The sequence below is a fragment of the Rhinolophus ferrumequinum genome, chromosome 19 (genome assembly GCF_004115265.2).
Source record: "Rhinolophus ferrumequinum isolate MPI-CBG mRhiFer1 chromosome 19, mRhiFer1_v1.p, whole genome shotgun sequence".
Taxonomy (NCBI): domain Eukaryota; kingdom Metazoa; phylum Chordata; class Mammalia; order Chiroptera; family Rhinolophidae; genus Rhinolophus; species Rhinolophus ferrumequinum.
In genome coordinates this window covers 50,549,515-50,574,853 of record NC_046302.1, presented here as the reverse complement: position 1 = coordinate 50,574,853, position 25,339 = coordinate 50,549,515, and the positions used below count along the sequence as shown (strand labels likewise).

Below are 25,339 nucleotides of genomic sequence, written 5' to 3'. Positions count from 1 at the left end.
CTGTGGAGGGTGCCGTTCACCTTCAAGTTGTTGTCCTTTCAGTCTTAGTTGTGGAGGGCACAGCTCAGTTCCAGGTCCAGTTGCCCGTTGCTAGTTGCAGGGGCGCAGCCCACCATCCCTTGAGGGAGTCAAACCGGCAACCTTGCAGTTGAGAGGACATGCTCCAACCAACTGAGCCATCCGGGAGCTCAGTGGCAGCTCAGCTCAAGGTGTCGTGTTCAATCTTTAGTTGCAGAGGGCACTGCCCACCATCCCTTGTGGGACTCAAGGAGTTGAACCGACAACCTTGTGGTTGAGAGCCCACTGGCCCATGTGGGAATCGAACCTGCATCCTTCGTGTTAGGAGCATGGAGCTCTAACCGCCTGAGACACCGGGAAGGCCCTCACTTTATGATCTTGTGTAAAGTACTTAACCTCTCAAGCCATTAACCTTTCTTGTTATAACTGGTATAAACAGTATCTGATCTACAGTTTCACAAGGCTTGTGTTCATGAGTATGCATTCCCACCAGACTGTAAGCTCCTCCAGGGCAGCAGCCATACTTATCTCATATTAATATTTTCAAGGTGTTGTAGAGCGATGACAATAACCACTTGTAAAAACGCTTGTTGGATGAAGTGTCAAGTGTGAGCAATAACAAGTGCTAACACGTACTGAGATCTTAACGTTCACCAGTCACTGTGCTATGCGCCTACTCCGGGATGACTAGCATTCTTCACAACCCTGAAGTGGATCCTATAATCACCCTCATTTTACAGAGGAAACAATAAATGAGGCACAGTAACGGGCCCAACGTACACAACTGGTGAGTCTTGGACATGGGATGACTTTTTTCAATTCAAAAGCTTTAGAGCAACAGAGCATGGGGCCTGAGCCAATAATTCATCTTAAAATATAAGACATCCAGAAAAAGAAGAGGCTCAAGGTGGCCTCCCTGCCCTTCCGCCAGAGCCACAAGGCACCTGCGCCCAACCTAACTTCCGCCAGTCCCCGATGGGCTTCAGGGACACCTCTCCCAGCCTCGCGATACCCCGGGCTGAGGCGAGACTCCGATGGCTCGGGACTGGGTAGCGCGCGTGCTGATGACGAAGGCGGAAGTGCTGAGGCCAGAGGCGGGACTTGAGCCTGGAGGGGCTCGGGATTGCGGAAGTGTTGTGAGGAGGGTCTGGTCGCTCTTGGAACGCAGTGTTATTTTGGAACAAGTTCCGAAAGAGAGGCTGCTGCTTGGGGTCGCAGAGCCACCAGCCTGCGCACGTTTGGGGCTACACCAGGCGCGACTCGCCGTCGCCGCTGTTGGTCCTCTTCCCTCGTTCCTCTGCAGGGAACCGCCTCGGATATCCGCCATGGCATCCCCTCCGTCCAACCTCCAGGTATCACTGTTCTCCCTCCTCCTGGAGAGCCCGACCCGAGGGGAGGCGCGGGGCGGGGGATGGGGAGGAGGGAGGAAGCGGCCGCGCCCCTGGTGCGGGGCGGAGGAGGGCGGCGCCCATGCCCAGGCGTTGGTGGGAAAGCCCAGTGTTCTCCCCCTGCTTTCGGGGTCTCCCAAGCCCATTGGCCTTAGGAGACTCTTGACTTTGGCCGAAGCTTCCTTTTTTTCTTAAAAGCAGCCGAGTTTGAATCGCACTGGGCAGAGCTGTGAACGGATGCTTCAGTGTAAGGGAGAGTGGAAAGAACGTAATGTTTTGCAGAGCTCTGGACCAGTTGAAAATAGGGTCCTAGATCTTAGTTTCTCAAGTTGGTAAGCAGAGCCCTTCTTTTCGAGCTGTCAGGTGAATAGAAACGTGAGAACAGTCTTGGAACCTGAAGGATCCCTGAATTCATTGATCATATGAGTTTATGTGCACTCTCCTATGGCTCCCAAAACGTAGTATATGTAAGGTCAGGGAATGTTTTTAGATTACTTTGAGGCCCCCCTCCCCTCTCCCACCGCAGTGAGCACGGTGTTTCGTACGTAAATCATGGAAGCCTCATCTTATATCTAATCGTTAGACCTCTGTGGAATGGACATTGAGAAATTTCTGAAAGCGTCTTCCATCCTCCGAATGGATCTGGGATGTCAGTGGGGTTTAGAACGTTGGCTTGGCCTTGAGGACAGTCCCCGAGGTCAGTTTGGGACCAAAGACTAGAATGGAATACCTGTATTGAATCCTTGTCTTAATCTTGTAATAATTAGTTAAAATGCATTTATCGAGTGCCTGGTACAGGCACCAAAGATAATGCAGGACCTGCTTAACCCGGGATCATTGACCTTGAAGAAAGAGCTCTGAAAGTAGACTCATTTAAATAGAGACCAAAATTTCACAAAAACGAGTGGAGGGGGAAGGGGCTTGCTTGGAACTTTTATCTTGAAAAATCCACCCAAAAGATTATGAAAATGAATGTTTATAATCTTTCACAAAATATTAAAATTGCAACTGTGACTTATTTTCTTACAATAATGAATAAGTCCTGTGTTGGTTCATGTATCTTTTCCAAAAAGATTTCATTAAACTATAATACAGCAATCTTAATGATAGTTTTTTCTGTAGCCCCATTCAGAAAGGGTCTTTTGATAAATGTACTTGGAAAAACATATTGGTCACTTGATAAAAGTATTGTTCCTTTGTGTATCAAATGTGATTTCTTTTGAAATGCCCATCTTGTCATCATTCTTGTTGGTTTGTCAGTTAACTAATTTTATTCCACCAGCTCATTTGTATGTGATTTGGGCACTCTGCAATATAATTTTCATCCAGTTATTGATAACATTTTTCTTTTGGAAGATTTTCAGTTCGTTTTGTAATCAGTTTGTATCATATTTGAATTGGATTGTTGGACATTCTTCAGTGAATCAGCTAGAGATTGATCCATATAAAAGGCGTAGTTTCTAATGTTAACGGAGAAAGAGACTGAGTTATAATTCTAGCAGTGGTTAGTTACAGGTGCACGTTCTCATTGAACCTTTTCAACCTTCTAACCTAGGAAAATTGGATGAAAAAGACTCCAGTAACGAATAACTGTCCCACCAAACAGGGCAAAAAAAATTCCTATAGCCAGATGCTTATAATCTAATAGAGGAAAATCAAAATTATAAAATAATGTAATAAATGCTGTAGTAGAATTAGAGGTTAGTATGGAACGGCAGAAAGGAAGGGCATACATATCTAACTCTTCGAGGATAAAGGAGAAATGTTCCACAGAGAAGATGATTGTGAGCTTAGATGAAGTGAGAGGTACTGACAATGGTTGTCTACCTGGTGTTTGATGTGATCTCATTTAATCCTCAAAAAGCTATAAAAAGTGAAATTTGTTCCAATTTCTCAGTATAAGAAAGCGAAGCTTCTTAAGGTTAGATATTCCCAAAGATGTACAGTTAATTAATGTTGAAGATACTCTTGAATCCAGGTCTGTCTGCTTACAGGTTTATATTTTTCTCACTACAAAATTACGCTTCCTTGGACAAGAAAGTGGGATTCATTCCAGGCAGAGAAAAACAACATATGCCTCAGTCTAGTGTAATAAACCTTGATTGGAGAGGGTTGGGAACAATTGCAAGTAATGCAGGATGCATAGAACTCAAAAGTTTTCTCAGTCCCAAATATTTTTCTGAGTGTTTACTGTGCCATGCATTTTGCTAAGTCTCGGGGAATCAGCAAAGAAATTATCAGCCCTGACTTCCAAGGGCTTATATTTTGATTAGTCACGTGTAAAGTGACTAATAGGATACTGTGTGATCATTGGAAGTATGTCCAAGAGGCTGTGGAAATCTAGAGGAAGCACAGGAATAGGCCACCTGGGGATGTTGGGAAGGGCTTTCCAGCAGGAGGACCATGACAGCTGAGCCTTGGAGAAGCTGGAGCTTTACAGGGAGATAGTGGGATCAGGTCTTCCAGGTGGAGAGTATACACGGAGGCTTGAAGTCTGAGTCATCTGGGTTGTCCCTGTAGTTTGGTAGGACTGGAGCTGAGTGTGCAAGGTGGGAGGATGAGCCTACTCAGGCCGTGGCACCAGGAAAGGTGTGTGCCACACATAGGCGATTGGTCCTCATGCTGCTCTAGATGGGGAGTTGTAGATGGTAATATGCTCAGGTTTTTGTTTCAGAACAAACCTATCATGCGTACAGGGGACAACTTGACTTGTAGCAAGCCTGAAAGCAGGGGGACCACTTAGGCAGGGTTCCATGTGATGGGACATGGTGAGGGCCAAAGTGGAGTAGTCCCTATTGGAATAAAGAAAGGATTGATGAGACAGAAACTGAAGAGGAAGAATAGTCAGATTTGGATCTGCATTTAGAAAGTGAGGGGGGAGGGCAGTCTGGGTTTTCTTTTAGATTCCTAGATTGGATGTCTGAGTGGGTGGGAATTGCTTCTGGGGTTACAAGAAGAAGGTCATATTTGGGGCCAGGCTGGGGACAATCGGGAGGAAATGGCCAGTGAGTAATCGGATACATGTGTGTAGAACTAGAGAGAGAGCGTTGGCTGGAAATGAGGCTCTGGGAGTAATTAGCATACAGATGGTAGCAGAGGTTGTGGGCATCTTGGAGAATTTATAGAATAGGGAAAAACAGGGACCAACCTAGAATATCATTTCTATATTCTGTGGAATATCGACATTTAAGAAGAGAGAGAAGGGAGCCGGAAAAAGAATCGTTACAGAGTGAAGAGTAAAACAAGGAGAGAATGGTGCCATGAGGGACAAAAGAGGAGGCCCCGTTGACATGTCTGTTATGAGGGTTAAATTCTGCTGTGTAGAGGGAGTTAGGTAAGTGAGAGACTTGGCAGTCAGGGAGCAGGGAGCATTGATACGGGAGGAATCAAGAAACCGAGATGAACTTGGGGTTCTCTTTGGGACTTTGCCGTGGAGATGAAAGGGGAGTAAAATGGTAGCTAGAGGGAACCTAGGAACTGAGGAGAATTATTGTGTTTTAGTTTGTGTTTTGAAAATATGAGTCTAAGGTATGATGTACGTGCATTTTTATGCTAAAGAAGGAAGGCCTCAACAAAAAGGGAAAGGTTTAGTAGGGAGAACGGTCGAGTGGCATATGATTGATGGAGTAAATGTCGCAGGAGGAAGGTTGGGATGGGTTCCAGAGTCCAGGGAAAAGAATTAGCCTTGACAGGCAGTCTGGGACGTCTTTCCTCCTGAAAAAGGTGATTCTAGAATTAACCCAGTTTCCCAGGGTTTTCTAGTGTGGACATGTCGTGGTCTCCTAATCTGAAAAGGACAGCCCCAGACGTTCCCAACCTTTATACTTCCATATTGATGACTGGATCCTGACTCATCCTGGGGTAATATATGCATTTAGTCTTGTGCCAGCCTCTGTGCACGACTCTGGAATATAAAAAAGTGAACTCAATAGACATGACTCCCATCCTCTTCAAGTTTATGTTCTAATGGGAGAGGACAGGCAAAAATAGAACAAAACCCACACGCACAGAAACAAGGCCCTGGAAGGATTAGAAACAGAAGAGTGATGTGTTTTAAAATTTAATAAATTTGGGAGTCATCAGCATAAAGATAATCAGCTGAAATTGTCAAAAACAGATTACACAGGGAAGGACTAACCATAAAGAAGTGAGCCCCTGGCCAAACCCTGAGGAACCCTAGTATTTCAGCATTGTGTACCAGAGGAAGAGTCAGCAAAGCAGACTGAGCAGGAGCCATCAGAGGTGGGAGGAGAATTGGAAGGTGGTGCTTCGGAGATTTTGTAGAATGTTGTCAGGAGATCAAGACTGGAATGGAGCTGGCCTTTGGATCTGGCATCGTAAGGAACCTTGCTATGAGCAGTCGTGTTGATGTGGTAAAGGTCAGAAGCCCAGACGGGCAGAGCTAAAGGGTAAGTGGGAAAACGGAACCGGAAAGAGGAGAGGCTACTCTGCTGAGATTTTGGCTCCGAAGGTAGCAGAGACACAGAACTAAGCTGAAGGGGGTTTTGGTGCCAAAGGATTTCTAAAGGAGGGCTATTTGTATGCTGATGAAAATGCCCAGTGGCAAGAAATTGTTCTTAGAGATGACAAGTGGAATAACCAAAAGGAAGATTTTGATAAAGTGATAGGGGATTTTTTTTTCCATTGGTTCAACAATTTTACTGAGTACCTGTTGTGTGCCAGGCACTATTCTCGGCTCTGGGGATAAAGCAGTGCTCCAGGTGAAGTCCCTGTCCTCGAGGAGCTTGCCTTTACGTTAAAGGATATAGCCAGTGAGCGAGTATACAGGGAAACATAACGATACACACAGTGATGGATAAGCGTGCAGAGGTGAGGGGAGAGCTGGAAGCAGGGTGGGGTGTGCTTTTGCAGTAGGAGACTGGGGCGGGCCTCGCTGAGGACTTGCCATTTGAACAGTGACTGAAAAGGAGACCCCCGTGTCCGTCTGGGGGAAGAGCCTGTAGGCAGAGGGATCAACAGGGCACAGGCCGCCGGAGTGAAGGAGGACTGAGCGTTTCAGGTGAGACCCAGGTGGAGCCAGGGCCCAGGTCATTTAAGGCCTTGTAGATCATGACCCAGCATTTGGGTTCGCTTGTTTGTGGGGGGGAAGCCATCCAAGGGTGCCCGTCCCTGGCTGTTGTGTGGACTGTAGGATGGCAAGTGTGGAAGCAGGCCGACAACGGAGGAGACGAGGCAGTAGTTTTGACAAATTGACAGTGGACTGAACTAGGATGGTAGCGACGGAAATGGTCAGGATTATGTTCTGAAAGAATTATTAGCGTTCCCAAACCGTGCAAGACAGTTAGTTTCATTTCAAAAGAAAAATGCTAACAAGGGTAAAGTGGGGCCTTCTGCGGGGGGAAAGCAGAGGCATTTCCTCAAAGCATCATCTTTGGTTAAAGGTTTAACATGCGCTGTCCAGTACAGTAGCTGTCTGAGGCTATTTCAATTTGGTTTTTACTTAAAGGGAATTTAAAAGTCACAGTAACCACAAGTGCTCAGAAGCCATGTGTCGCTAGCGGCTCGCGTATTGGTCAGCGCAGATCCAGACACTCCATCGTCAGAGAAAGCTGATTGCAAGTTACTGGGGCCATATTTGGAGCTAGGGTATTAAATACTGACTGGAAGCGTTTTACTTTGACAAAGCTCACAAATGCCAGCGTAGTTAGTGCCTACGTAAAAGAGGGGGGACTGCGTGGCCGAAGAGGTGAGTGGCACAGCAGTTCACAATCATAAGAGAAGAAGATGACAGCCAGACTAAGGAAGAACTTATTTCCGCTGCATGGGCGCCACTGACCCTTGCGGGTACGTCTTTATGAGTGAGCAGGCGCACTGACCCCCAGGTGACCGTGTGCTGTGACACCACCCTTCACATCCTGCCCTGCTAACCAACCTCAAATTCAGCTTTAAGTTCTGGCTATTGAACGGGGAAACACGTAACTTCTACGTTTTATCCGTTTTAAAGCACACAATTGATTTCTCTTCCCTCCTGCTACTGCACAGGATGCCTGGTGCTCCAGTGAAGGCCTGCGCCTCCCATTGACAGGCCATCTGTGTGCAGTCCGTGAGAAAGTGCTTCAAAATCGAATGCTCTTACATAGGAGTATTGGTTGTTTCAGTAATTTTTCAGTAATTGTTTCAGTAATTTTTCTTACCTTAATTGTATGCTTACTTTTTTTTAAATTTTGTTTTATTGGGGAAGGGGAACAGGACTTTATTGGGGAACAGTGTGTACTTCCAGGCCTTTTTTCCAAGTCAAGTTGCTGTCCTTTCAATCTTAGTTGTGGAGGGTGCCGGTCAGCTTCAAGTTGTTATCTTTTCAGTCTTAATTGTGGAGGGCGCAGCTCAGCTCCAGGTCCGGTTGCCATTGCTAGTTGCAGGGGGCGCAGCCCACCATCCCTTGCAGGAGTTGAAACGGCAACCTTGTGGGTGAGAGGACGCGCTCCAACCAACTGAGCCATCCGGGAGGCAGCTCAGCTCAAGGTGCTGTGTTCAATCTTAGTTGCAGGGGGCGCTGCCCACCATCCCTTGCAGGACTCAAGGAGTTGAACCGGCAACCTTGTGGTTGGGAGCCCATTGGCCCATGTGGGAATCGAACCGGCAGCCTTCGGAGTTAGGAGCACGGAGCTCTAACCGCCTGAGCCACTGGGCCGGCCCCTATGCTTACTTTTAATGCAGCATCACCATGACCTTTTTTTCCTACCGACTCTTATTTCTGTTGAATACAGTTTTACCACTTAACTTAATCTGGTTGGAATGTTTTAATAAACCGTGCTTGTCCTTTGTTTGTGGGTGCGTGTATTTTTAAAAATTAAAAATAGTTTTAGTGAAGAATTGATTTTGAGATCATTGTAGATTCTCACGCCGCTGTGGGAACTAACACAGAGATCCGGCGTCCTCTTTCCTCGTGGTCGCATCCTGTGAACTGGATGGAGCATGGGAGCACGGCCAGGGTGTTCGCACTGATGCCTTCTACCAGATGTGTTCAGCTCTTCCCAGCTCTACTTGTATTTGTGTGTTGTGCGTGTAGAGTTCTGGCACGTGTAGGTTCATGTGCCCTCACTGCAGTCAGATACAGCATAGATCTATCCGCAGAGATCCTCCCGTTGCCCTTTTATTTACCACAGTCACCTCTTTCTCCCCCCCCACCCCCCCACTGTCCTTGTCTCCTGCCGTTATTACTCTGTTTTCCATCTCTGGTTTTGTCTTTTGAAAAGGTTACATGAATAGAATTATAAAGTATTTAACCTTTTGGGATTGGTCCTTATTACTCAGCGTAATTCCGTCAAGATTTATCTAAGTTGTGTGTATCAGTAGTTCGTTGCTTTTTGTTACTGAGTAGTACTCAGTGGTGTGGATGTACCACAGTGGGTTTATCATGCAGTCGTTGACGGACATCTGGCACATTCATGTACAAGTTTGTGAACATAAGTCTTCATTTCTCTGGGAGAAATGCATTTGCTGGTTCATATGGTAGTTGCATGTTTAGATTTGTAAAAAACAAACCAGTTTCCCAGAGTGACTGTACCATTTTACATCCTACCTGTAATGTATGAGTGACCATTTCTGTGTCTCCTCACCACGAATTGGTATTCTCACTATTTTTCATTTTAGCCATTCTGATAGATGAGTAGTGATATCACATTGTGGTTTTAATTTGCATTTCCCTGATGACAGATAATGTGGAGTAACTTCATGTGCGTATTTGCACAGTCTGTATATCCTCTTTGGTAAAATGTCTGTTCATGTGTTCAGCCCATTTTCTACTTGGATTCTTTTTTAACTGATGAGTTTTAAGAGTTCTCTACATATTCCAGGTACTGCTTTTTTTCTGGATATGTGATTTGCAAATATTTCTGCCAGTTTGTAGTTTCTTTTCATCCTTTTAACAGGATCTTTTTAGACCAAAAGCTTTGGAGTTTGATGAGTTACAGTTTATCAATTTTCCTTTTATATATTGTGCTTTTGATGTCAAGTGTAAGAACTAAGATTCTGTAGTTTTACCTGTTATATTTAAGTCCATAATGCATTTTGTACGAAGTATAAGGTTTAGATTGAGGTTCTAGGTCTCTCTCTCCCGTTTTAAAAAATGTTCTTGTGATTATGGATATCCATTTGTTCCCACACCATTTCTTTAAAAGCCTATCGTTCCACCATTTACTTGCTTTTTCATCTTTGTCAAAAATCAGTTGGACATATCTGTATGGATTTATTTCTGGGAGTTTTCTTAAACAATACTTCAAAAGTACTCCATGTTCATTGTGAACATTTTTAGAAGATGTGAAAAAGTAGGAAGTGAAAAAATTAAGTCTTATCAAAGAATAAGCTCTGTTAAATTTCCTTCCCATCTTTTTCCTGTGGTTGTTTTTTTCCCTTGTTGTTTCAAATAGTAGTTGAACTCGTGCTACATGTAAAAATTGTATCTTACTTTTCAAAGCCTTCCATTATAAACACTTCCATGTTACTACAAATGTTTTTTAACATTATTTTAATGATCCTATGATAATCCATTGTGTGACATCTTTTTGTTGTTTAAAATTTAAGTTACCAAGTTTGTTTGTTTTTAAAAGATCCTCTAGTTACTGTCTCTGCTCATTAAACCTTTTAGTTAATTAATGGGTTAAAAGATTGGGGTATTTTTCTGATTCTCGATGTTTCATTGCCCCATTGCTTCTAAAGGTGTTTTACTTCATTTACATTTTACTGTCATTATGTTTTAGATAGAACAGCATTTGATTCTGAGAATTTCCCTAAATGCTTTATAACTTGAATTTTCGGATTATTTGATTATTCCATACTAGTCCTAAGCTTCACTTTTGTTGAGTAAAAATTATGTGAGAATCTTAGCCATGGGTTCCAGATAAAGTTGTATTCAGATAGCATTTACCCAGATCACAAATTTAATTTTCATTTTACAAATAGTTATAAAATGCTATTGTGATTTAGAAAAAAAAGATGGATTTGTTTTAAGGTTGATTTTATTTATAAAAAATTTTCCATATGATTATTTACTTCAAACTTACATTTATGCTTTGATTTTGATGGTATGATTTTGCCTCTCTTCAAACAGAAAGCGATAGACCTCGCTAGCAAAGCAGCCCAGGAGGACAAAGCTGGGAACTATGAGGAAGCCCTTCAACTCTACCAACATGCTGTGCAGTATTTTCTCCATGTAGTTAAATGTAAGGCCATAGACTGCTTTTTATTTAAAAATACTAAAAGAAAAAATTACTCTGTTTCATTTACAAAAATTGAAATATGATGCCAGAAAATTCTAAACCATCAATTTGAAGAAAAAAAAATCTCATTAGCTTTCTAGTGCTCAATCTAGATGGGTTTTACGTGCTCAGCTAACGAATGTACACAGCTACAGTATTAACAGTTATCACTTTGCATACCTGAACATATTAAAATGTCATAGTCAATGGAAATAAGTTTTTATTTTATTGGTCATATACTCAGATTATCTGAACCCACTCATCTTCTAAGCATCTGTTTGAAAATTTTGTTTTTGATATTTTATGTAAAATAGGCTGGGAAACATTTTTTTCATGTATTTTCCAAATATTGGATATTTACCATTTGCCAGGGATACAACAGTGAGGGAAAAATCGTGCATCTTAAACCTAATGCTGAACGTAGTGAAGTAAGATGTTTAAAAAGACATCTTTCTGGTAAACTTAAAGTTATTTTTAAATAAAACAATTTAGCAATTGGATAATTTAGCATTTTTTTTTTTGAGCTTCCCCATTTAGTTTTGAGATTTTTCTGTGAAGTTAAACTAAGAATGAATCCTAACATATAAGGTACGTAGGGCTAATCCCATGCACTGCGTGTATTGTTGAAGTCTACTTTTCAGATAGCCCTCTCAGAGGGCTAAAGTTACTATATTGGTGGTACACAAAATATACGGGATTTCTATCACTTTTTATACTCGGAAATAAAGCTTATGTAGACATTAGTGGACATGGTTAATATTGTTTTACTTCTGTTTGTTTTATAATTGGTTTTGTCTGAGACAAGCAGCTTTTAACCATCTGCACAAAATGTAAGGGAAAAGTATGAAACCCACAGAAGATTAAATAATTTCTTATTATTTAACATTAGCTTAAGTATCATAGGGTCTTTCTCAGATCTGTTCCTGACTCACACCCACTGTTAGCCTCCATCCTGCTGGAGGAAAGAGTAAAAACGAGTCGGTAATCCTTGGTTACAGTGAACTAGAGATGATCTTCCTTCCTCGCCCAAAATAGATGTTCCTTGTTTAAAAGTACACCTAAGAGCTTACACCTGGCTGTGCAGAATACTAATGGAAAAAATCTCTCTCGTTTTCCTTCAATAGATGAAGCACAGGGTGATAAAGCCAAGCAAAGTATCAGGGCAAAGTGTACAGAATATCTTGATAGAGCAGAAAAACTAAAGGAGTACCTGAAAAAGAAAGAGAAGAAACCACAGAAGCCGGTGAAAGAGGGGCAGCCGAGTCCACCTGATGAGAAGGGGTGTGTATTTTACAGTGTTAGATTTTATTGCATCTGTTTAAAAGATAAAATTAAAGTAAGATAAAATTTGTGAAATGAATTTCTTTTGTTTAAACTAGGTGTTGGCAAACCGTGATTCAGGGCCAAATCTGACCTTCTGCCTGTTGTTGTAAATAAAGCTTTATTGGGATAGAGCCTCGCCCATTCGTTTACCTGTTGTGTATGGTTGCTTTTGTGCTATACCAACAAATTTGAATAGTTGGCAACAAAGACTGTACGACCCAGAAAACCTAAAATATCTATTGTCTGGTCCTTTACAGAGAAAGTTTACTGACCCCTGGTGTACCGAGCTTAGGGGATGATACACCTCAAATGACCCTCCATGACCCCTTAGTAGTAGTAGGAAAAAACATTTATAGGAATGGGACTCAATTCTTCACCCTCTGGCCATTATGTAATATTGAAGTGTAAAATTACAGGAATGATCTGTGAATTAAATCCTTGACCAGTAATATCGGCTGTATATAGTCTGTACTAATAACCACATGGACAACATAAAAAATAACTCCAATAATGTAAATAATTTGGGGGGTATCTTATGTAAAGTTTTTTGATGTAATTTGCTTTTATTTTGTCATCATAAAGAAATCAACACAGCATAATTTATAAACATCAAAACCCAACTTCGGAATGTCTTTCCGAATGGGGGCATATTGCTTACAGATGCAGAGCTTAGTATTCAGCGTGTGTGGGCCAAACTCTGCTGAGCAGTGGGAACTAATTCTACAAAGATTCTGACCAGTGGATTGGTGCCGGAAGTGGTTCCAGGTGACAACATACTCTTAAGAAAATGAAACTCTGGGATGAGCTTACGTGTCCTGGTCAGGTTTGAAGGCAGGAGGTTCTGGTTAGCTATAGAGGATGTGATACTCGCAGTTCAGGGTGCACAGTGGCACAAGGTACTTAGCTAATCCCCTGTGGGCACCAGGAATGCAGTGCCTCAAAGGCAGTGCTTTTGGGGGCCTTGTGGCTACTATTGTTTTGAAGGATATGAACAATACAAAAAGTAGAGTTCACTAGCTGCTTCAAAGTACATGGGGGAGTTTGAAGAAAATCATAAGCTCGAGGTATTATATTCTCTGTTCAAGACATGGTCAGGGAACCAGGGATTTTCTGTGACTTCTGAGAATATTTTATCTTCTGTAGCTGTAGCATTGACATAACAAAAATCAGACCCCAGCTGATCTTGTGGGTCATTGAATTTCAATAGAGATTCAGTTTCACGAGGTTTCATATATAAAAGTCAGGGCATTTATTGGAAGCCTGGGACTCCAAACTTGAAATGAAACCGTTGGGAAGAATTCCCTTGAGCTCCAGCGCCTGGACCTCCGACTGTCCTGGAAACTGCCTTGCCAGCAGAAACATCCTCTCCTCCCAGTGTATTGCAGCTCTTCTGGTCTGGCTGGAAGACCCTGGCTGCCTAGCAAGAGGATGCCAGTTCTCCTGAATCGAACAGCGGGACCCACTGCGGCTAACTTAGGCAAAAAGGGACTGATTATAGTGCATTCGCTTACAGAATTCAGGGCCCAGAAGCAAGCTTGGATTCCAAACTGCTAGAAGAAATGCCCAGCTCCACAGCGCTCATTGTGGTAGGGACCCACTGCTGCCAACGCCCGTGCCAAATACTTCCGATGCCAGCAGCAGGCAGTGGGACCTCTGCCACAGCTCCGTCAGCAAAGCCAGTGCTTTTGCCTGACAACCTCCTTGCGTGTAGCCCCCTCAGTTGCTTGCTTCCTTCTTGGAGAACCTCTGGTCTCGTGGAGCCCTAGGTGCGAGGGAGTCTAGGACGGGCAGTGTTTGTAAGCGCAGCCTGTACTGGACGAGCATGGTAGGGGAGGTTGGTAGGGGAGTGAGTGTCAAGTGAATCAGTTTGCAGTTTCTACCTTACCCTTAACCCTACCATCCTGTGGTCACCAGGGCAGTCCCATTTGGGCGTAAAACCTGTCAGGCTTTTAATCTACCTCTGTATCTTATATTTTAAAAATGATGTAATACCAAAGTTTTTTTCCGTTATCACTGTTTCACTCAACATTGTATCATGAACGTCTTTCCAATAAACTGTTTCTACATCATTTTTATTAAGATGGCAATTCTATCACATGCCAATCCCTATAACTGAACATAATTCTTCTGATGTTTTCCCCGTTTCGAACAGTGTGCTCATGATTATCCTTGTAGTCAAGTCCTTGAACTCAGTTTAAATTATTTCCTCAGAATAAATTCCTAGGTATGAGATGTCCGGGTTGATCTTGTTCCTTGGGCTCAGTTCACTTTCGTCAGAAGCATCACCCATCCTTTGGAACCACCAGACTAAGGGTTATAGACCTTCACACCTTAAAAAATCCATGTTGGGTTTTACCCTCCTGGCTATGGCTTCTTGTTCTGATATGTGGTTTGCCTGGTCCTGGTGTTTTTATCGTTGTCTACAACTCCCCTGTAATTCACCTTAAATCTTTCTGTGGAACGCGGTGTGGAACATGCATTTGTGAATCCACACGTACATGGAGAGGTACGTCGGGAATTCAGAGCTAGTTCCTGGCTTCATTCTGGTCTTTTCGCCCCTTTCCTGTTTATGATTCCACATTGATGGGTAATATGCCTGCTCAATAGTTAATATATTCTTAAAAATAATAAGCATGAATTTTAATGTGAATGTCTTATTTTGCCACTTAACTTTAAGTTAATTGTTCCTTCATTTTTGCCTTATTTTGATACCTATGAGTGATCATTTGAATATATTAAATTCTTTTTATTAGGAATGACAGTGATGGGGAAGGAGAATCTGATGATCCTGAAAAAAAGAAACTACAGAATCAACTGCAAGGTTGCTTTAGATTTCATTTTTAAATTTACTGTCTTATTTAAAAAACAAACAAACCTCATAGTGAATTGTCTATTTGAATTTGCTTTCTTTCACCCACGTATTTAAATGAGTTTCAAGTTTCCAGTGGTCATTAGTTTCCAGTGGTCAGTCACACGCTGGCTTTGTTGAGACCATTTTCGTAGGATTTGCTCTATAGGGTCTCTAATGTGTTGATTTTTTTTCATGCAGTAAAAATATTGCTTGATTTTATATCTGCCTTTAAAAGTCTGTCAATCAACTTACTCTCTTTCATTTTGCCTTATTTAGAGAGGGTAGCATTTATACTGTCAGCACACTACCAGATCTGATGGTATTAAAATTTCCTGTCAGAGGAACAGAATGAATTAGGACTTATACTCTGCTTTTATTGCTGTTACTATAGCTTATTCATGGGTGGTTTATTTCATGTTTCCTACCTGCTCTTTCTATCTGCTTTTTTATCCTGTATTTCTATCCTGCCATTTTCATTTATCTCTTTGCACTTTCTCATTTTACCTTCCACACCTATGAAGCCCTTTCATTCTCCTCTTCTGTAGTCTAGTGGCATGATGGAGGGGGATAGATTTTGGCTCTTTTCAGATCTGGATTCCACTTCAGGTCAGCTACTTAAATCTTGGGCAAGTTCCCCCAGAGTCTATGACCCCCAGCTCTAAGATGAAAATTAATATTTTCCTTTCACGTCTATTAAAGATTACTGACAGTGTGAAAACACCTAATATTATATCTGACAAATTCTAGGAACTCAACAAATGGTACCTTTGTATTTTAAAAAAGTCATCTATTTAATTGCTGACTTCTTTAGTTACTGAGATTAGATTGTTCTTTGAGATGTTAGCTAATGATTTTTCAAGTTGAATTTTATGAATTTAAATCTTGCCAAATAGATTGCAAAGCCGGCATGGATTTCCATTATAGAGGCTCAGCTTGGGTTGGTGACGGGTGAATATAGCTAGCTTGGCCAGATCTTTAACCTTGCTGTATTAGTCTTCATTTTGGTAATATTATTTCTGTTTCACCAACCAACTGGGATGCATAGGAAAATACTGTAACGATAGTATCTTAAAAACACTACAGTTGGGGGGACTGGTAAGCTCAGTTGATTAGAGCATGGTGCTGGTACTAGCACCAAGGTTGCCGGTTCGATCCCCGCATGGGCGTGGGCAGCTGTGAGCTGCGCCCTCCTTGAAAAAAAAAACACAAAACAACACTGCAGTTAATGAGGATATTTTTTTTTCCAAGTCAAGTTGTTGTCCTTTCAATCTTAGCTGTGGAGGGTGCTGTTCAGCTTCAAGTTGTTGTCCTTTCAATCTTAGTTGTGGAGGGCACAGCTCAGCTCCAGGTCCAGTTGCCGTTGCTAGTTGCAGGGGGCACAGCCCATCATCCCTTGCGGGAGTTGAACCAGCAACCTTGTGGTTGAGAGGATGCACTCCAACCAATTGAGCCAGCTGGGAGCTCAGCGGCAGCTCAGCTCAAGGTGCCATGTTCAATCTTAGTTGCAGGGGGCGCTGCTCACCATCCCTTGGGGGACTCGAGGAATCGAACTGGCAACCTTATCGTTGAGAGCCCGCACTCCAACTGAGCCATCTGGGCTCATCTCTAGGTGCCGTGTTCAATCTTAATTGCAGGGGGCCCAGCCCACCATCCCTCGCGGGATTCAAGGAGTTGAACCGGCAACCTTGTGGTTGAGAGCCCACTGGCCCATGTAGGAATCGAACCGGCAGCCTTCGGAGTTAGGAGCACATTGCTCCAACCACCTGAGCCACTGGGCTGGCCCTAATGAGGATATTTTTATGTACCAAGAACTTCAATGGTGGATGTAGTCCGATGACAGAAACTGAGTTTCCACTTCTTAGAGTAGTGGGCCACACATTTTATACTTAATAAGTTTTGTTGCTCTGTGCCAAGTGGTTTTAATTCAGTTGTGAGGCAGAAAGCTTTTTTTCTATCTGTTCTTTTCGTTTTAGTGTGTTCCCTCTCTTCTCCAGCCCTGCCACATCCCCAAGTAAAAATTGGTGTGTATCTTTAATTTTGAAAACAATACAACCCAGTTTTTAATAATTTGTCTTTAAAAATCAGTAGTGATAAGGACCAGAGATGTATAAAAATAGAAATTTGTAAGACATTTCAATAAGGAAATTTATTTGGAATTTCAGGATGAAGAAGAATAAAGGAGTTCTAGCTTTTCATATCTGAAAGTCCTTTTTTCCATCTTTTAATTTAATGGTTTGCTGATGGATTTCATTGTACAATGTTTTTCTAGTTTTTCCTCTTTTTTTCCTGAAACAGTGTTTTAAATCTTTTATTTCTGTTTTAGGTTATTGCATTAAGTGTAATATTTGATGGTTAAAATTGAAGAGTTTATGATTTGAGTTTTCTGTTAGCTAAATTTGATATTCATTGACTTTTTTTGAGATTAAACAACATATTAGTGTAATGAGTAGTATAATCAAAGACTGGGTAAATTTATTTAATTGGAAACAATCAACTTATTTGGCTTTTATTTGCCAATAATCCCTGCCCCCTTTTTAATTTTACAAATCATTAAGCAATGTCTAATAATTAAGATTATTTTTATCTAAAAATCTTTTTTCACTAAACATTCCAAAGTCACCTTTAAACTTTAAGGAAAAAAGTAATAGTTAAATGTGAAGATAAATTATGGCATACTTAGAAAATTCATAGCAAAAAACTTTAGTTGACCAGATGATGCGTATATATATATATATATATATATATATATATATACACACACACAAAGTGAATTTACTTGTGTTTAAAACAGATCCTGTCAGATGATATAAGTATTTTCTCATTTAGCATTACTAATCTGAATGGAACATAGAAAAGGAAAAGTGAATTGTTTTCTTAATTCATATTTAGTCTGAAGTTTTAGAATGCAAAAAGTGTTTCTTGTTTTGTTTTATTTTAATCTATAGCTAAAGATTTTCATAATTTAGGGAAGTTGCAGAAGTTACTCTTAGAAAAATAGATAAATGATCTTTCCTAACAAGAAGAAATACCCGTAAAACTAATTTCATAGGTAATCAGTAGACTGTAAGAGGTGTTGTTTTGTTATACTTAAAACAGTTACACGTCACCTTGAAACAGACTGCTTAGTAGGTTGTGGTTGAGTAATTTCTATATACTGGAAAATTAGAAAAACTTTTGATGAAAGATAAAGTAGAAAGTTTTGCCGGTAAGCTATATTAAAAGACATATTTTGTGGACTCTTACTGTGAACAATTACTATGGTTTTTGACTATAACATATGCAAAAGCTAAGTTCTTTAAATAACTTTGTTAAACAAAAATTATAAATAGGTCTATTTAGAAACCAAACAGAAAATTTGGCAAATCTCGGGGAAGTATTGCAAATATACAAGAGGACACTTTCTCTCTCTCCTTCATCATTCCCTTCGCCTCCCTTCTCTTCTCCCACCTGTCTGTTCATCTATCTATCTATCATAAAGTTAAGTTTCTTTCCATGGTTAAAGGAGACTATTAGATCACCAATTTGTTGGTGTTGTTTTTTTTTTGGTTTTTTTGGGGGGTCCTTTGTTTTGGGGGGTTCTTTGGTTAAAAGGAGAAATAGTAGATCGACCAACCCCCATTGAACAAATACTTCCAATACTCCAGAATTAATGCATTAAAACATAACTACTTTGTGTAATGTAATGTTTGGTGCTTTTCCAGGCACTCTAATTTTTATGTCATTTGACCCTTACACTCACCTGTCTCAGTAGTTTGGGCACATGATACTATTTTCATTTCACAGTGAGGAAGCAGTGATAGGAAATTGACAGTTGACTTACCCTGATTAAGCCCCCCCCCCCCAGGTTTCTGACTCCTGCTGACCGCCCCTGACAACTACCTCCTCATCACAGTATTTCAGAAAGGTTTTTAATAAATAAAACTTTTCCAGACAATTTTATAATGTATTTTTTAACATTATTTCATGCTGTCTTCTAGATTTGATGGAATAGTCCTCCGTAATTGAAAGATGCCATCATTGTTTTGTAGGTGCCATTGTTATAGAGCGCCCCAATGTGAAATGGAGTGATGTTGCTGGCCTTGAAGGAGCCAAAGAAGCACTGAAAGAGGCTGTGATACTGCCTATTAAGTTCCCTCATCTTTTTACGGGTGAGATGCCTTTTAAGTAATTTGTTTGATGATTTTCCAAAACCGCATGGATGACTGAGGTAAAGAAAGCATTGTGAGTTCTCTTCACTGTATCATGAATTATTACCTTAAATAAATTTTAAGGCGGTGATATACCTCTACACAAACATACTTATTACATATGCATATTTTTACTGTCCATACTGCAGAATCACCTAAGTGTCAACCAGTAGGGCTTAGGGTAAATCAGCAACATGGAGTGGTATACTGTGCACTCATTAAAATACAGCGTACCTCTGCATTAAGAAACCTAGATCTGCTTTATCATTGACATGGCAGAATGTCCCTGTATAGTGTAAAGCTCAAAAAGCGTGTTATAAAACATGTATAGTATGATTCCACAGTTGTCAACTAAATGTGTGTGCTGAGAAGTATAGACGGATTGACATAAAAATGTTAATGCACACCTAGGCAGTAAGATGGCTGATTTTTACTTTTCCTTTTGACTTGCATCTGAATTTTTTATAATGGACATGTACTAGTTTTGTAGGAGTATTTTCATTTCTTAAAAAGAGGAGTAAAAATTATTTCACATTTTCCGATGAAGTGTGTCTCCTGTGGTAGCAGCAGGCAGCTCCCTACACTGTGAGGAGAATATTGCTGACCCACCTTTGGGATGTAGTTGAATTACAGCCGCAGTCCTGGGGGACTTGTCTGGGCCAAACCATCCCTTCATGCTGTCCTTTTTGGGACGGATAGCCTGTGTTTGTGATTTGGCTGTACCCACAGTCTAACAGTGAACAGGGTTTCCCCTTAACAAGCTAGTCTATGTTGAGAGCAGATCTGATGTTGGCCTCACACCAAACAGGTCTAGGCAGTGATGTCGTGCTGAACAGTGCTGAAGAGCAAAGCACTGTGTCCGCCCTGCTTCAAGGTACGACTTACAGACTAGCTTCAGGAATGTGAGACGGACAGTGTAAGAGCTGACATCATACTTTGTAAAGGTACACATACAGCTGAACTCACTTTATGTTAAAGTACTTATACCGGTGTTTCCCAAACCGGAGTCATTTATGTCTCATCTTCATGAATTTTTTATATACATGTCCAGTTATTTGAAAAACATTTTTCTTTAAATCACTCACTTTTAGAGCAAACTTTTTATTAAAGTACCTCATAAAATATAGAAACATGCAGGAACCCATAAGTGTTCAGCTTCAAAAATTATCGCCAAGTAAGTACGCCTATGTGATCCTCAACAAGGTCAAAAAAGAAGGACCAGTAACCCAGAAGTTCTGCCTCTTTCCTTCCCAGAAGTAATCACTCTAGCCAACCACAGATTGTTTTGCGCATATTTGAACTTTTAAATTACTTCACTTATTTTTACATAGTAACTTTATTTTACAAAACTGCTTTATGGGGGGTGGGGGATGGGAGATGAGGGTAAAGGGGATCAAATATATGGTGATGGAAGGAGAACTGACTCTGGGTGGTAAACACAATGTAATTTATAGATGATGTGATACAGAATTGTACACCTGAAATCTGTAATTTTACTAACAATTGTCACCCCAATAAATTAAAAAAAACACAAAATTGCTTTATGTCTAGTACAAATGGAAAAATTAGTGTTTTTCTAATACACATTTAGAAGATAAATTATTTACATAAAAAATATTTGTATACCACTAAAAGCACTTTATATTGCACCAATGGTATATATACCACATGTAAGGGAACACTGACATATAATTGCAGGCATTTAAAATAGCAAAACAGAATTCAAGTAAAAGTTGAGGCTTTCAAAAAAGTATAACTGTTTCGTTTTGCCGTTAGTAATTTGTGTGTGTCATTCTTTCACAGACACTGTATCCATCCACAGTTTGTATTTAGTAGGTTTTTAAATGTGTATTTGATATTTTGTTGCCGGGTGTAACCCAGCCTGGTTTATTTTAGGCAGCATTTTTATTTCTCATTAGCAAAATTGAGATACAAAGAATTGATCACTTGTTATATTTTAGCAAAACTAGTATTTAAGTTTGAGAGTCCCCTTATCATTACTGAGCTGTTTGAATGAGAGTGTGCTCCCTGTAAGAATAACCTGTGCTTCCTTGTGGAATCAAGAATTGAACAGAACTTCACAAGGAGTCACCCAAACTGTGTTAGTTCCATTCCTCCAAAAGTCATAAATGTTTAAAAGAAAATATTTCCAGCTGCTCTTCCCCTATGGATATAGTTTCTCAGACAATATTCTGATATCAAGCAGTGCACACAGTAGGTGGTTCCTAGTGCTTTTTACCTGAACTAGACTGTGAGCCCATGGAGGGCAGAGGTGCTTTTGTGTTCGTGGTTCTCCGTCTGCACGTTGTGGTTTCTGTACATAGTTGTTTGAATGAATGAGTGAGCAAGTGAATGAACTTCCTGTTATAAGGATTATATCCATATGAACACACTTGACAAAGTGGTCTGTCATGCGGGATGGCCTGCGGGGTCTCTGGTCCTGCTCCCCACATAAGAACGCAGGATATGGTGAGGCCAAAAAGGAACACCCACGGAGCCATAGATACGGGAGTCATACAACTATAGTCTTGCTGGCAGCTGGGTTGGAGACACAGGAGGCAGGAGCCACACGATCCGCAATCCACACTCTGCCACACTACGCGCTTGCCAGCCACCATCTTCTTGCTAGCCCCCATTTTCTGCTAGCGTAGCCACAGCAGTTATATTAGTGGCCAGTGGCTCACTGGTTACAGCTGATGGCCAACTAGCCACAGCTGATGGCCATCCAATCACAGTTGATGGCCATTTACTACCTGAGCCAGCACCTTTCCACGTGAGGCCGAGAGCCCAGAAACTGCACTCCTGGCTCTATCCCCACAGTCTCTAAAGGGAGCAAATAAAAATAAAAGACTTACCTTAAATTGGTTTAATTTTTTTTTATTCTACTGATAGCTTTAGAGTGCAAACTTCAGTTTTTTTCAGTATGGATGATGTCTCTGGTAACTGAAATTAATGGTCTTGAAATTATCATGTTACTTTTCTAATGCAAATTTTAGGCAAGAGAACACCTTGGAGGGGAATCCTATTATTTGGACCACCTGGAACAGGAAAGTCATATTTAGCCAAAGCTGTAGCAACAGAAGCAAACAACTCAACATTTTTTTCAGTATCTTCCTCTGACCTGGTTTCTAAGTGGCTAGGTGAAAGTGAAAAGTAAGTAATAAACTGACTTTTTTATTTTTTCTTTGCCTGGCAGTCACTATATCAGTCTGTAAAATAATAGTTTTCTTACATCATTAATAGACATTCAAAAAAGTGATATAATATAGGTATTCATTTCACTGTCAAATCAGTCCCTTGTTTGGAATTTACTTCGTAGGGAAAAGATAGCATATGTGTATAGTTTAGTAAATCTTAAAGTAAATTATCCAGTTATATAGCATTCTTATTTTCTGGACCAAAACATTAGACATTTTAATCTATGGAGTTCCTGTAATGTATATTGTTTTGTTTTCGTGTTTTCATTAAGTCGTGTCATTTACTATTTTTTCAGAGACTGAAAGCTTTTATTTACTTTTAGGCTAGTTAAGAACTTATTCCAACTTGCCAGAGAGAATAAACCTTCCATTATCTTCATTGATGAAATTGATTCTCTCTGTGGTTCAAGAAGTGAAAATGAAAGTGAAGCTGCACGTAGAATTAAGACAGAGTTCCTGGTTCAAATGCAAGGTAGTATCACTGACTTTTAAAATAGTTTCTGTTTATTATATAACCATTACTATAACAATAATGGGGAAAAAATTCAAGCAGAATTTCTCCATTTTAACATACCAAGTGTTTCATTATGCCATGTTTCAGTCTCATTGTCTTTCATACGCATACATATTTTTTTACCCAGTTGTAATCATCTTGTAGGACTTGCTGGTATAAATAGTAAAGAGATGCATGTATTTACTTATAGCAGGAACAGTATCAGTAAAAGGAATATGTAGACTTCAAATGTAATATTTCAAGAAATATTTTGAAAAGAACATTAATAGTATTTGTCCATAGTCTAGGAGATTTGATTCTTGGGAATATTCGTGTCATATTCTAGTAATTTGATTTTGATTAAATAGTTTTTTTCAGAGAGAGACTCTCAAAATGAGGTACTTTAAGGTAAAAGCTTCACAATCTTAACAGAACGTATAGCCGAGGTTTAAAGAACACTAAAATGATAAATTATTTAAAATATTTTGATGCAGGAGTTGGTGTGGACAATGATGGAATTTTGGTTCTGGGAGCTACAAATATACCCTGGGTTCTGGATTCTGCCATTAGGCGAAGGTATGATGCTATGATAAATATCTTGTTTCTAACAACAGATGTAACGAGTGAATAATAATTCCCACTCTGTCTAGTAAGGAGGCATTCTGATAAGTTTTCAGAATTTTTTTGATGTGCCCTAACCCTGTTACCCCCATGCCTTGGAGGAAGAGAGGCAGGCATCTGTTTCTGTTTGCCTGCTGTATTGAAGATACGAGATTTCCACACACTGGAATCTTTCACACTGGAAAATATAATACCTAACACTTAGCTTTAGTTCTGATTAAGCTCAATATGCACTGATGCTTCAGAAATTTACAAACATAAGTTTGATATTTCAGTGAAAAAGCTTCATATAAAACGTCAGCAAAATGACAATTATACAACTTAAAAGATTATAACCAAGATATATTTTCAGTTAAGAAAAGAATGTCTATAATTTTTAAATTGAGTATGAAACTTTAGCTACACTAAAGGTATAAGGTATACATTCTCACGACTTCTTACTGCATCACAATTCGCTGTTCCATTCATTTAGTTTTGCATGGAAAAAATTAACACTTCAGATTTTGCCACTTTTATCCCATCCATTTGATGGTTTGCCAGGATGCTAGATCACCATCCGGTACCAAGAAAGGAAATGTGCTGGTTATTTTTGAAAAATGGCCTGTTTCTGAACTCGTCTCCAGAGATAATGGAAACTTTTTAGATTCTTCTTATTGCCTCAAGAGAGTTACCTAGTGAAAAAAATCATCTTCACAAACCACGTAAATTTTCCCTCATTGCTTCCTCCTACCTATCTCCAAATACTGAAATTCTAAGAAGGCAAGCAATATTATTAATAAAACATGGTGTTTATTTATGATATAGTAGAATTATTTGTTCTGAATACCCATTACACCCATTACAATAAAGTATGCATTTTCTGTAATAAGTACATGTTTATAAGATTTTGAGTAATTTTACTATTTTGAATTCAGAAAATTATTTTGTCATCTCCTATTTCATATTGTTAATTGTATTGATCGTTTGATTGGGAGTTCAGAATATAATTCTATGGGAAACTAATCCTATAGGATATGTCATGTCATTAATTCCAGACTTAGAAACCCTATGGACAAGATAACCCAAAAATCTTGGGGGAAAGACTAAATTACTCCAAACTGGTTACCTGGCTCTTTTGGTTTATTAACATGTTCTGGATATTTTCCCTTTATTTATCCTAAATATATACATTTAACTTGGACACAGGTGGGCCCATGTAACTTATTCAACTTAACTTTGCAGAAATGAGAATATCTAAGTACCTTGTTTCTTACTGAAAATGTCCTAATTTTCAATTAAAATGAAATACATACAGTAACATTTTTGATGCAATTGTTTTTTCATTTTAAGATTTGAGAAACGAATTTATATTCCTTTGCCTGAGGCCCAGGCCCGATCCGCAATGTTTAAACTGCACTTGGGGACCACTCAGAACAGTTTAACAGAAACAGACTTCCGAGAACTTGGGAAGAAAACTGATGGTTATTCAGGGGCAGACATAAGTATCATTGTGCGTGATGCACTTATGCAGCCTGTTCGAAAAGTACAGTCAGCTACTCATTTTAAAAAGGTAAGGCTCTTTTATCCATCCTCTCACATACATATATATTATAATACATATATACACATCTATATGTGTATATATATATATATATATTTAATTTTATTGGGGAATATTGGGGAACAGTTGTTTCTCTAAGGCCCATCAGCTCCAAGTCGTCGTCCTTCAGTCTAGTTGTGGAGGGCGCAGCTCAGCTCCAAGTCCAGTCACCGTTTTCAATCTTAGTTGCAGGGAGCATGGCCTACAATCCCATGCGGGAATTGAACCGGCAATTGTTGAGAGCTCGCGCTCTAACCAACGGAGCCATCCGGCCGCCCCTCCTGGTCGACCCTCTGGCAGCTCAGCGGCAGCTCGTGTTCAATCTAGTTGTGGAGGGCGCAGTTCACTGGCCCATGTGGGAATCGAACCAGCAATCCTGTTGTTCAGAGCTTGTGTTCTTAACCAACGGAGCCATCCAGCGCCCCCCTCTCATATATTTTTAAAATCAAATGTCAAGACCATCA

The 25,339-nt window shown here is 40.3% G+C and overlaps 1 protein-coding gene across 1 annotated transcript in view; it reads left to right on the top strand.

Annotated features, from left to right (window-relative positions):
* Positions 1-1,103: 1,103 nt before the first annotated feature.
* Positions 1,104-25,339, top strand: part of VPS4B (vacuolar protein sorting 4 homolog B) — a 29,142-nt gene continuing 4,906 nt past the window's right edge. The window contains exons 1-9 of the mRNA XM_033087426.1: positions 1,104-1,370; positions 10,477-10,588; positions 11,749-11,905; positions 14,701-14,768; positions 18,827-18,946; positions 21,982-22,138; positions 22,506-22,654; positions 23,170-23,251; positions 24,626-24,845. Of these exons, the coding sequence (XP_032943317.1) occupies positions 1,344-1,370; positions 10,477-10,588; positions 11,749-11,905; positions 14,701-14,768; positions 18,827-18,946; positions 21,982-22,138; positions 22,506-22,654; positions 23,170-23,251; positions 24,626-24,845 (1,092 nt within the window). The 5' untranslated portion in view covers positions 1,104-1,343. The remainder of the gene's footprint in view (positions 1,371-10,476; positions 10,589-11,748; positions 11,906-14,700; positions 14,769-18,826; positions 18,947-21,981; positions 22,139-22,505; positions 22,655-23,169; positions 23,252-24,625; positions 24,846-25,339) is intronic.